The 13,173-nt window shown below is 40.1% G+C and overlaps 1 protein-coding gene across 1 annotated transcript; it reads left to right on the top strand.

Moving 5' to 3' along the window:
- The first annotated feature begins 1,627 nt into the window (after positions 1-1,627).
- On the top strand, positions 1,628-9,725 carry LOC117527949 (homeobox protein Hox-B1a-like). The gene is made up of 2 exons (XM_034190473.1): positions 1,628-2,447; positions 9,240-9,725. Exons 1-2 carry the CDS (start codon positions 1,628-1,630, stop codon positions 9,587-9,589), a joined length of 1,170 nt encoding a protein of 389 aa, XP_034046364.1. The 3' UTR covers positions 9,590-9,725.
- Positions 9,726-13,173: the final 3,448 nt, after the last annotated feature.

Below are 13,173 nucleotides of genomic sequence, written 5' to 3'. Positions count from 1 at the left end.
TTGATCATATTAGTGATATAAGATTGTGAACCTTTATAACTTTACAGAACAAAATTATAGTGGTGCTAAAAAATATTTTTTCATGACTTAAATCATGATGTACTGCAAAAAGTTGAAACTGTAGGACAAGTTGGATTCAGACATGTGGCTGATCTGGATCCAGCCCAGTCTCGTGTTTTGTTTTTTCTTTTAATCCTGAAACCGTCATGAAATGTAGCACATTTTTGTGATGTGGTCACCTGTCGCTGACTAATTTTAACCGTAATCCCAACCGTAACCTGAGATACCCCCCTGTCACCAGAAATTTTGTGATCCAATTACAATTGTTTTTCTTGAGTCATTCATGAAAATCGACTGTATTTCGTGACGATCACAAACTAGCAGATTAAATCCCTTTTCATGATGCTGTCACAAATTTGGTGTGAGATTGAGTTGCTGGATCATGTGTGTAAACACAAAGGAACAAGTACTTGTGAGAAGGTTAAGATAAGAAGAGTGGATTCTGGTCAGTACTTGGATGGGAGTCAGAAAGGGCAACCGACGTAAAACTTGTGCTAAATTCCAAAGTGGATCTGTGCTAAGACAAACAGGAGTTGTCACAAGGCAAACAACCACAACAACAATGTGATGTCATAAGGGAAACATGTTACAGAAGAGATCAAAGAAAAAGTGATCTCACAAAGTTAAAGAGAAATATAAAAGGAAACATTTGGTAGCTTCTCCAATTTTTGAGCACCACCAAATTTTCTCTTTTTTGAGATACAGATTGTCTACAAGTAGTTGGATGGGCTGGTGTCACCTCTAGAACTTTAACAATTTCCAAATTTTTTATGCAAAGTTAAGCAAAAGTTCTTCAATGGTTTACTGTGCACAGATTTAAGCCTTTATTCTTTCATTCTCTCTCTCTCTCTCTCTCTCTCTCTCTGACAGATCTGACATGATATCAGATTGATGGGCCGGTTTGATTGAAGTCTCTTTGTCCTGCTAATGTCACGCGAGTGATGGATGGGGCGCGTGCGCGGGCAAACTCCACTCCTCCCGGCGCGCTCCCCCCGCGCACGCACGCGCGCACTCAAACACACAGGTTCCCCTTCGCTCCCGTGACCGGCTGGCAAACTTGTGGCCTCCGGTCACCACAGGCGACGTGTCGACGAACCACGTGACCCGAAGCCGTGGCAAAGGAAAGAAAAAAAAAAAAGAACTTGTGGCGGAAAAAAGAGAGAGAGAGGGAAGAAGACCCAGAGAAAGAGCCGAACGGAGACAGAGAGAAACAAGAAGGATGTTCTCGCGGTGTTTCCCGTTGTCTCGGATGGAAACAGACTCATTTGATCACTGACACACAAACATCACATCACATTTTTATGTCTTTTTTTTTTTTTTTTTTTGAACACTGGAAGCTTCAGCTGTTTTCATTTTTTAAACGTTCAGGCGAATTTTGCGTATTGTTAACTTTTATTTACCTTATCAATGAAACTTAACTTTATTTTGTGGTTTTTTTTTTTTTTTTTTACTTTCTTCCTGGAAATTACAGAAAATAATTATTTTTTTCCTAACTTTGAAGTTAATTTCAAGTTAAGTTAATCTATTTGGAGCGACACTTTCTGGTATTTAACCGGCTCCGGTCTGAATGGACAACATGAACTCTTTTCTGGAATACTCCGTTTGTAACCGAGCAGGAACCGGCTCCTATTCCGCGCCCAAATCCGGATTTCATCATCATCACCATCATCATCATCATCATCCCCATCTTCTGGATCAGCACCAGGGCTTCCCGGTGACCTCCGGCGCCTTCCACGCCTCAGGGCCCGTTAACGGATCGAACGATGACACTACAGTGTCGGGTTACACCGGCGACGGACGTCTGTACGGTGGAACCGGAACCGGCACCGGAACAAGCGGCGGTGGCGCAGGAGCACACGGGGCGAACCAGCACCACCCGCTGCAGCAGCAGCATCATCACCATCAGGAGCATCAGCAGACACATAACGGCTACCATCCTCATCCTCACCTTCAGCAGAACCAGCTGGTACCAGGCGGACTGGCTCCGTTTAACAACTCGGTGAACGCGGGCCCCTACGTGGCTCCAGACTATGTGAGCGCAGCGGGTCCCTCCGGTACCGGCCACCCGCAGTACTTCATGGAGGAGGCCGTGGCCTCCACCTACTACCATCAATCAAACTTCAGCTCGGCTCCCAGTGTTGGCCCCAGCTACGGGGTCTTAGCCGGAACTTACTGCGGGCCCCAAGGCGCACTGGCCGGGTCTCAGTACGCGCAGCATCCCGGCGGGGGTCCGGACGGAGCGGGGTACCTGGGCCTCCCACATGGCGGAGGATACGGCGAGCTGCCGAGCTCCCAGGACCGAGAGAGGGGCGATGAGGAGGACCAACAGGCCGGCCAGGGCCAGACCTTCGACTGGATGAAGGTGAAGAGAAATCCGCCGAAAACAGGTACGGACCTCTGCGGAACACCACGCAACAAAACACATTATATATATATATATATATATATATATATATATATATATATATATATATATATATATATATATATATATATATATATATATAAGGAAAAAAAGAGAGATACATTTCTTCTCAGTTTGAGATCAAAGAACATGCGTTCAAAAATGTTATTGATATATTTACGCGGTAGCTCCAAAATGGACTAATCATCCCAAAACGGTTTCAAATTCCAAATTACCTGTTAAAATGTTATTATTTTAAGAAGTTGGTTTAATCAAAGCAGCTGATCCAAAAGTTTACAGTCTAGAAAAATGTTATACTGCTAATATTTTAGACAATAATCACACAAATTTCCCTCTTCTGGTTACTGTTAAAGTCCAACCCTCTGATCAATACTGATGATGGTTTTCACCACGTGAACATTTATTTTCCTTTCTGGACGCAGCTGTCAGGCCTTTTTTTTCATGTAAATTCTGCTCTCCTTCTCTTCTTCTCACTTGTATCATCAGTCAAATTCATTTTACTGTAAATCAAATGAGAGTTTAAAAAGAAAAACGAAAGAAAAAAACTCAATTATGTGTTTGGAGCGAGTTGTTAATAAAGATAGATATATTTCGCGCAGTTGATTCCGTTCAACTTTTTTTTTTAAGTTTTTGTTTCACAAATCTGTTGCTTCAACCATTAAACCAACTAACTGAAACCACTATTTTGGACATTTTTTAAACATCCACCACTAATACTTTATATTCCAGCTTTTATATTTTTTTTTTCGCTATTTCATATAATTACAAAGTAAATATCTTTGGTTTTGGACTGTTGGTGAACAGTTAAATGTACCAGGATGAATATTTTTTTATGATTTGAATTTATTAACTTAATTTTTGTAATTACTATTAAGTATTAATAAAACAATCTAAGTGACACCGATAAGCACTCAAGCATATTTCAAAAGATATTTACTTTAAAATGAAGGTAATTAATTAATTCATTTTATTAAGATGGCATATCAGTGTTTTCCATCATCCTCAATAAACATCTTCATGATATTTGATCAGTGTTTGCAATTAGAAAATGATACTTTGCCAAATGTAATGACCTCTTTAAAGCCTTTAAAATAAATAAACTGTAATGAAACTTCATATCAGGGACACAACAAGGGGGTGCCACTGAATGCTGCTGCACCCCATCACATTTTATATCATCACCCTTCAACAACTTTGACACTGTACACAACAGATTCATTATATGCAGGAATAAATCTAATAATACTTATAATAATAATAATGATAAGAATGATGTTCTGTTTTCTTTTGGAGTGTACTTTGCAACAAGAGGTGCTATAGTAAATAACATTACAGTGTAAAATCCTGGACAAGTGTCTGATTTAAAAGCAAAGTTATAAATTGTGAAATTGTATTTTTTTGCCCGTAACGATGCTCTCCACTGTGAATCTGTGTTGCTTCACAGTTTTACAGCCTGAAATCTTCAAAGCTGCAGCTTTTCTTTGAGTTGTTGAGGACTGGTATCAGGTCTGTGCAGGGTCATCCGAGGCCCTGCTGTCTGATATGCTGTCCCCCTTTTACCCCCTCACCGTCCTCTCTCTGTAATGGATATAGCAGGCGAGTGTTTTTCTGTCCTGCTCAGTTGTTTTTTAAAGCTATGGTCCACCTCACTTCCACATTTTGTCTGTTTTCGCTCATATTTCATTGTAATTCGGCAGTTCTTTTCAAAGAGTTTTCCTTATTAAATGACACTAATGTTTGATTGAATATATATATATATATATATATATATATATATATATATATATATATACATATATATATATATATTCAGGGGTGCACATAACTGGTACTCGTGCTCATGTGTGCAAAACATCATTGATGCACAGCAGAGGGAAACACTTTTCCTACAATCTGTCATTGGTTTCCTCTTATGAAGTGTTTCCCTTGTGTTTTCTGCTGTGCATCTTTTACTTTTAGCATGCACAAGCACCATGAGTACCAGTTATGTGCATGCCTGTATTTATTCTTTTTTACTGCAGCTAACAAAAGCTATTTATTATTTTTAACCTTGAAAATGCAGTGGCGGCACCACAGGATGTTTTCTTGGTGGGGGTGTGATTATGCAACTCAGGCTCATGGCAAGTCGTGATTCAGCAGCATGAAATATACATTAATCTATTGGTTTGTGATATTGTCATGAAAAGTGCAAAATGCGAAGTGGGGGGTCAGGGTGGTTGTGGCTAGGGTTAGGGAAGGAGTAGGATTAGATTATGGTTAAGGTTCATTTCGTGAGGGGAGCACAACAACAACAAAAAAAACGTGAGACTGGGCTGGATTATGCAGTGGTGAAGTGACAGAATTAGAATGTTCTCACAATAAATTGGAGTAAAATGTAAAAAAAAAAAAGGTACTGTCCAAAAAAAAATCATTAAGGTTTGTACTTTAAGCCAAATTCTTACATTTCCCACATATTCCTCAGCCATAAAGATATGATGGCATCACTGACAACAAGACATTGTATCACCTAAGCAAGTGGAAAAAATGTAGAAATTCATTTTATACTTATTATTGTTATTCTAATAATAAACCTACTCTGAATCCTAAGGCATGATTTTAAATACTAAATGAGCAACTGGCTTTGGTAATGCATTGGGGAGGCCATGTGACGTACACTCCATTGCAAACTATATTCAGCATCTGGAAAGTATTCACAGCGCTTCACTTTTTCCAAATTTTGTTATGTTATAGTCTTATTCCAAAATTGATGATTTAATATCTCCTCAAAATTCTACCCACAATACCCCATAATGACAATGTGAAAAAGGTTTTTTATTTTTGGAAGTGTATTAAAAATAACTTAAAAAAAGAAATCACATGTATATAAATATTCACTGCTTTTGCAATGAAGCTCAAAATTGACCTCAGGTGCATTCTGTTTCAACTGATCATCCTTGAGATGTTTCTACTGCTTAACTGGAGTCCACCTGGGGTAAATTCAGTTGATTGGACAAGATTTGGAAAGGCACACACCTGTCTACATATAAGGTCAGACAGTTGACAGTGCAGGTCAGAGCACAAACCAAGCATGAAGTTAAAGGAATTGTCTGTAGACCTCTGAGACAGGATTGTCTCAAAGCACAAATCTGGGAAGAGTAGAGAAACATTTCTGCTTCTTTGATGGACCCAATGAGCACAGTGGTACATGGAAGAAAGTTGGATACACTCGGACTCTTTGTAGAGCTGGCTGCTCATCTAAACTGAGTGATCATGGAGAAGGGCCAAGAAGCCGATGGTCATTCTGTTAGAGCTCCAGCATTCCTCTGTTGAGAGAGAAGAACCTTCCAGAAGAACAACCATCTCTGCAACAATACATCAATCAGGCCTGTATGGTGGAGTAGGCAGATGGAAGCCACTCCTTAGTAAAAGGCACATGGCAGCCCACCTGGAGTTTGCCAAAAGACAACTGAAGGACTCTCAGACCATGAGAAACAAAATTCTCTGGTCTCATAACACAAAGATTGAATTCTTTGGCATGAATGCCAGGTGTCATGTTTGGAGGAATCCAGGCACCATTCCTACAGTGAAGCATGGTGGTGGCAGCATCATGCTATGGGGATGTTTTTCAGCAGCAGGAACTGGGAGACTAGTCAGGAATGTACAGAGATATCCTGGATGAAAACCTGCTCCAGAGTGCTCTTGACCTCAGACTTTGGCAACAGTTCATCTTTCAGCAAGACAATGACCCAAAGCACACAGCCAAGATATCAAAGGAGTGGCTTCAGGACAACTCTGTGAATGTCCTTGAGTGGTCCTGCCAGAGCCGAGACCTGAATCCGACTGAACATCTTTGGAGAGATCTGAAAATGTCTGTGCACCAACACTCCCCATCCAACCTGATGGAGCTTGAGAGGTGCTGCAAAGAGGAATGGACAAAACTGCCCAAATATAAGTGCACCAACCTTGTGGCATCATATTCAAGAAGACTTGAGGCTGTAATTGCTGCCAAAGGTGCATCAACAAAGTATTGAGCAAAGGGTGTGAATACTTATGTACACGTGATTTCTTAGTTTTTTATTTTTAATAAATTTGCAAAAAATTCAAAAACATTTTTTTCATGTTGTCATTATGGGGTATTGTGAGTAGAAATTTGAGGGGAAAAATGAATTTCATTTTGGAATAAGGCTGTAACATAACAAAATGTGGAAAAAACTGAATACTTTCTGGATCCACTGTACAGATGAGGACAATTTTTTTAACTGCCCTTATTCCTTCCACCTTGAAGAAATTCCTACTTCCAGATGCACAGTATAATACTCCCACAGCCATGTTTCACTGTGAGGACAATGTTCTTTGGATTATTCCCCTCTCCTTTCTTTCTCCAAACATAAGCAACATCTCTATGGCCGAAGAGCTCCAGTTTCATCTCATTTAACCAAAAGACGGGCTTCCAGTATGCATAGTCTTTCTCCAGGTTGTCCTTAGCATAGTTCAGTCTGGCTTGAAGGTGTCTCTTCTGCAGTAGTAGTAGAGTTTTTCTTGGTCTGCCACCCCGTGGTCCATTCCTGTCCAGGGCTCTTGTCATTGTCTTCTTTGAGACTACAATACCCGACTTGGCTAAGTCATTCACACTGGCAGTTGTTCTGGGTTCTTGAGATGCATCTCTCACTAGTCTTCTTTCCAGAGTCTTTGAAATCTTTCTCTTCCCACCTTTGCCAGGTTTGTTCTGTCCCGCGTGGCTCTCTTTGAATTTCTTGATGATACTTCTCATTCCAGTTCTTGACACTTGGAAATGCTGTGATAACTTTGTATATCCTTCTCTTCCTTGGCGAGTATCACCAATTCTATTTTTCAAGTCTAAACTGATTTCTTTTGATGCTTTCTCAAGTGACAGCTCAAACACTTTGTATACTGTGTGTTGTTTGGATGATAATCGTCAGTTTAACTTGATTTTTCAAGTTTAGAGCAAAGTGAAAGCACATCATTGTATAATAGTGGTTGAACAAAAAGGTCAGTTCTTGAAGGAACTAATATGTTTGACTCTGGTAGCTTTTGGTTTCTGTGAAATAATTTTGTTTCTGTGTGCAAAGTAAAATAATGTAAGCATCCTAAATAAAACCAGGAAGTTTAGAAATTCTATACTGAAAATTCCTTGCTCTGTGAAAAAAAAAACAACACACACACACACACACACACAAAAAATTAAATTGGAAGAAATATAAAATTTCAAAGGGGAGCTTATAAATTTGTCCTCATCTGTTTCAAAAATCACATGTTCATTATTAATAATACAATTATCCTAACTATTTATGGAGGGCTTTCCCAGGAATCAAAGCACAAAATGAAATCAATTGTAACAAGAGCAATCAGAGATTTCTGATGTCCACCAATCCGGATCTGGATCACCCCAAAAATTCAGTGGAGTCTTCCATGCCCTAATGTCTATATGTGGTGCTAATTTGGTGAGAATCCGTGAAGTAGTTTTGATGTAATCTTTCAAAACCTATGTAAAGTGAAACTAGATCCAGAATCCGGATTCCGATCTGGATCACCTCCAAAATTTAATGGCATCTTCCATGGCCTAATATGTATCTGTGGTGAAAATTTAATCAAAATCTGTGCAGTAGTTTTGACATAATCCTGCTAACAGTCAGACAGAAAGACAGACAGACAAATAAATAAATAAATGCCAATGATTTTATTACATCCTCGGTGGACATAATAATGAAAGAATAACCACCAACAATAAAAAGTATTCAACATCAATCCATAAAAATACAAAACTAAATTGCTGATTACACAGAAAACAGTGTGATTTATGCATTTTTTTTTTTCATTTCAAGAGGCTGACAGTTGCAGCTTATAGTCCAGAAAATACAGCAAGTCATATGTGAATCGTTTTATAATCACTAGTTTTACACAAAATAGCAAGTGGTTATCAATAGAAAAATAACCTTCTATAGAACAACATCATGTTCTAACATTCACGTCCATGCTTTCCAAATGGTCAGGGTTTGAAAATACTTTGGGAAAATGTAAGGAGTTCAGGATGGTGTCGATGTAAAACGTTGATATTCAAACAAGTATTTGGACAGAGACACTTTGTTGTTTTGTAATTTTACTCATGTACACCACCACAATGGAGCTACAGTGAAACTGACAACATTTTGCAGAGTACACTATTGGCTGTTAGGGCTTTGGTCTTTTTTTATTTATTTATTTATTTATTTATTTGGCATTTTATGTTATTCACCGTTGGTGTTTCTGACACTGATTTCTCTTGCTTCTGTCTTCTTTGTTTTGGTCTCACTGCACTTTCTTGCACCTGCTTTCACTCATCTTCATCTCTTTCTTCCACGCCCCCTTCCTAAATGTTCCGCTCACCTGGGTCTCATTTTCTGTGATTACCACTTCTGCATTTAAGCCTCGTGTGTTTTGTCCTTCACTGCCAGTTTGTTGATTTTCATGTCTTCGTTCCAGCCTTGGTTATAGTCCTGTTTGCCGACCCATGCTTTAGACCTTGTCGCTCTGTGTTTTTGACCTCTACTTGTTTTTTTGGACTACGCCTCTGCCTCACGGCTGTCTGTAACTTCCACCTTGCTGATTGCTATTCTGTGTACCTACCTTAAAGATAAAGTTCTTTCATAACTCCAGCGCTTGTGTCTGTGAGTCCTGCATTTGTGTCCAGTCACTCTATGTCTGTAAGCTTGAGACATTCAATATGGTTGTGTATGACTGATATAATAATGGTTTTTCATACTTTGTCCCTCTCCAGTGAAAGTGTCTGACTTTGGGCTTGTGGGTTCCCAGAACGTCATTCGCACAAACTTCAGCACGCGGCAGCTGACTGAGCTGGAGAAGGAATTTCACTTCAGCAAATACCTGACACGAGCACGACGGGTGGAGATCGCCGCCACGCTGGAGCTCAATGAGACGCAGGTGAAGATCTGGTTCCAGAACAGACGCATGAAGCAGAAGAAACGAGAGCGAGAGGGCACCTCCGCCTGGGCAAGCTCCTCCTCCTCAGGTGCCGCCTCTGGTATGAACAAAGAGCCAGAGGACTCCACCTCAGACCAGTCCTCCACATCCACATCTCCAGGTGCATCCCCGAGTTCAGAAACATAAGAAGTGCTGCTTGAGAGGATCTGCAGAATCCTGCTGTCCTGGAAAGTGACCTACAGCCCACAATGCTGCCACTGAGTGTTTCATTATTTAATGTTCTGTTTGAAATGGAAATTAGCCTTAAAAACAATCACCAGCAAGTTTCACAGACTTACTTTTCCATCAGCTCACAGAATCTCCAGGTCATGTTTCCTCAAAGCCACCATAAATATCACATCATCTGAAAATCCCTGTTTGGAACAGTTTGAAGACTGGATTCTCAAAAGCATCTCAACTAAGACATTCTTAAACTTAGTCATGGATTAACATCTGCCTTGCAACTGCTCGTTGAAAACATAAAAGCATCTTAAACAGGCTTCAAATGGGACATGCTGACAGGAAGTAAAGGAAAAGGCAAGTCCAGAGGTGGGGTTGAAGGGATTGCACCCTTCCCTCTGAACTGCTGACCAAAGGTGTGATAAAATGTGCAAAAGGTCTTGCATGAACAAAGGATGATTGATAAAAGCTGCTACTTGCAGAATTCAAAGACTTCCAGTGTTTAAATTAAAAAGAGAGTGTGAAAAAAAGAATCAGTATTTAGCTTTTCATATTGCCTTAAAATGCAGGAAAAAGGCTGTAGATGTTTAGACCAACTCACAAATCCCCCTTCATCTGAAGCGAAATCCACTCCTGAAAGCTGATCCAACAGGAAAGTTGGTTGGCAATGTGCTGTTCAGTATCTGTTGGTGTCTTGGACGCATTCCTAGAGTTTTGAGAATGTTCATAACTACCAGACAAATCCTTGTTGGCTAAAATCGGATTGCAATGGGATTATTTGAGATGTACTGGGGCAGATTTGTGCCAATTGTATGTTAATGTTTTTTCCCACCGTTATATGCTTTGGAACCTTTTCTAAAAAAAACAAACAAAAAAAAAAAACAGAAGATACCTGGACACTGTGAGTAAGTTCTCAAAGATCAAATTTAACATGTCCGCCATCTGGACATCTAGGAATCCACAGACGGACACACACACACACTGGGGTTGTTTCCGGTTTTGTTGCAGTTTATACTTTGACAAAAGCTTCCACAGATAATCTCCAAAATAAAAGAAGGCTGTGAGTAGGATCTACTCTGAGCACATGGCAAGTTGCACGTTAGTGGATGCAAATATCCATTATTGAGACGCCTCTGTGCACAAGCCAACAGGGCCACATGTGTAGTGTCTGTGCATCCTGTTTGAAGTCGGTTTAGACGATGCAAAACCAGCAGAAGATAGAAAAAAAAAACAGACACACGTCTGTGATGACATCACCACCTGGCAAAGGTTAAAAAAAGAAACAGATAAGAGAAAGTAGGTGCATAAAGTAAAACGCAGAGTTAGCACATTATGGTTCTGGTGAGATAGCTGCTTTGCATTCTGACCTATTTGTTGCTCCCACGGGTTCAGAAATAAGTCGGCTGCTTTTGACAGAGGCAGGTTAGCTCAGGAAATAAAAATAAAAAATTCTCTTTTATGAGCTGCAGTGATCGAGTGAGGAATCAGGTGCATAAAACGGATGATATTATTTTAATGTTACTGTGTTGAAGAGAAAAAGGAAGAAAAATGCATTTGACTTTATGGTTTTATATCCATCATGTTCATGGCATTTCATCATATGAAAGAACACACATGCGGTAACGTTTGACCCTTTGGAATTTGATCACATTGTATTAGTACTGTCAGATGGTAAATCACACTGAAGATGAACTCTGATAACATCGTAGGTTTCAAAATCACACAATTATGTTCAGTTTCGCAGATTGAAGATGTTTGTTCCAAAGTTGACCCACATTAGAATTAATTAATCAATTTTCTTAGTTAGCAGCTTTTATTGGACCTCTGATGATGTGAATCTAAACTTTTAGAAGAGACATAATCAAGTTGGACTCTAGCAGAAATATAGCTTCTTAATGGTCTAAAAGTTTTTAAAAAATTGTCTCATCCAGTTTTGACAAGTAAGTTTTGGCTCTAAAACTGATCTCACACTTTGTCAAGACTGTTGCCAAATTTAGTCCTTGGGCCAGACCCCCTGAAAGTGGACCTCTCACTACCACATAGGGCAGCAAAACCTACCACCCATAATTTACCAGGTATATATCACTTGTTCAACTTTTTGTTAGTCATCTCAGGATGGTAGCTAATTCCGGGTAGGGGTCAATGAAGGATGACGCAGTGTCATAATTTAATAAAGCTCCCCAATCATATTGAAATGTATACCACATTATTTGCCTGATCATAAAGGTTTCAAAAAGGCATAGTTTGGGCTATCTGTGACTGGAAGTTACGGTGTTATGGGTTAAAAACTGCAAAAAAAAAAAAAGTGAGTTTTTGTCATAAAAGTGTTCTAAGTTATTGGTTAATAGGATTTTAAAAAAGGAATACTTTTTGCCATCTGTTATGCTTAGTTATCACGTTACAGGGTAATATGTCATAGAATCTAATGGATGTTGACATTTTTTGACTATTACCTTGGAGAGGTAATGTTGACCACTGTGCAATACTTCATTGGCCCCAACCTGGCTACAGCTACCACCCGGGAATGACTATCACATTTTTTTTGTAATTCCCTATTGATAGGTAGTGAAAATACCATATCAAAACATTTTGGTCAAACTGGGTCCTATAGTGACCAACCTATCTGGCTCACCAACTAGTTCCGAGATAACTCTGGCTTGTGATTATCCCAGGGAAGGGGGCTGAGCGTGCTGCTTGGCACATATCAGAAAAGTCATTGAACTCATTATAGGTTTGAACGTGTCCATAACTTTCGTGAACTCAGTCAGATGTCCAACCACCGTGACATGACTCATGTCCAGTTCAGTGCAGCCTGGTACAGGCTCAGCACATGTTGTGCTGAGCTTTGAGCCAAGTGTGATTTGAACCGTAGTGGCCAAGAGTGACAAAAATTTTGAACAGGGTCAAAACTGGAACGTTTTATTGGCCTTTTAATAGGCCCTGAGTCAAGCATCAGTTGGGCTCAGGGTGGCGCAGTGAAGCCTCATCACAACATATCAGTCACTTCTCATGCTGAGAATGGAAAGCCTTACTTACCTCGAGATATCAAAAGATAGGCAGAAGTTACGATAAGTGGCTCTGGGTTAAGGGTAGGGGTGGTGGCCAAGTGGTTAATGTGCTTGGTTTCAGTGCAGAAGGTTCCGGGTTCAAATCCCACCCCTGCCACATTTCTCCATGTAAGGTGAAGTTGCGTCAGGAAGGGCATCCGGCATAAAACCTGTGCCAAATCAACTTGCAGATCCACCTTGGATTTGCTGTGGCGACCCCGAGTGCAAACAAGGGAGCAGCCGAAGGGACTTACTTACGATAAGTAGCTCTGGGTCTGTCCTGGGGTGTCATGAGCCAGGCTAGGCAAGAGCTGCTTGGGTAAATCAGCTGAGGTGTGCTGTTGTACGCTGACCATTTATGGTGTGAAATGGCACCATACTGTGCCAGGAGTGAGAACTGCTTCTGCGATCTGTCACATACAGAATGTTTTAGCCACGAAATTTAGAGCGAATTTTCAAACGATTTCTAAGTAATCTGCAACAATCTCCAAATTAATAGGGCAG

Source organism: Thalassophryne amazonica, chromosome 16 (genome assembly GCF_902500255.1).
Source record: "Thalassophryne amazonica chromosome 16, fThaAma1.1, whole genome shotgun sequence".
Taxonomy (NCBI): Eukaryota; Metazoa; Chordata; class Actinopteri; order Batrachoidiformes; family Batrachoididae; genus Thalassophryne; species Thalassophryne amazonica.
The sequence above is the reverse complement of the archived record's forward strand: the minus strand, read 5'-3'. Positions and strand labels throughout refer to the sequence as shown.

What these genes read in the sequence shown, in the direction of transcription:
- LOC117527949 (XM_034190473.1), top strand. Translation starts at nt 1,628, where the DNA reads ATGGACAACATGAACTCTTTTCTGGAATACTCCGTTTGTAACCGAGCA. An exon ending in GAGAAATCCGCCGAAAACAG is followed by an intron (nt 2,448 to 9,239) that starts GTACGGACCTCT and finishes GTCCCTCTCCAG; the next exon opens with TGAAAGTGTCTGACTTTGGG.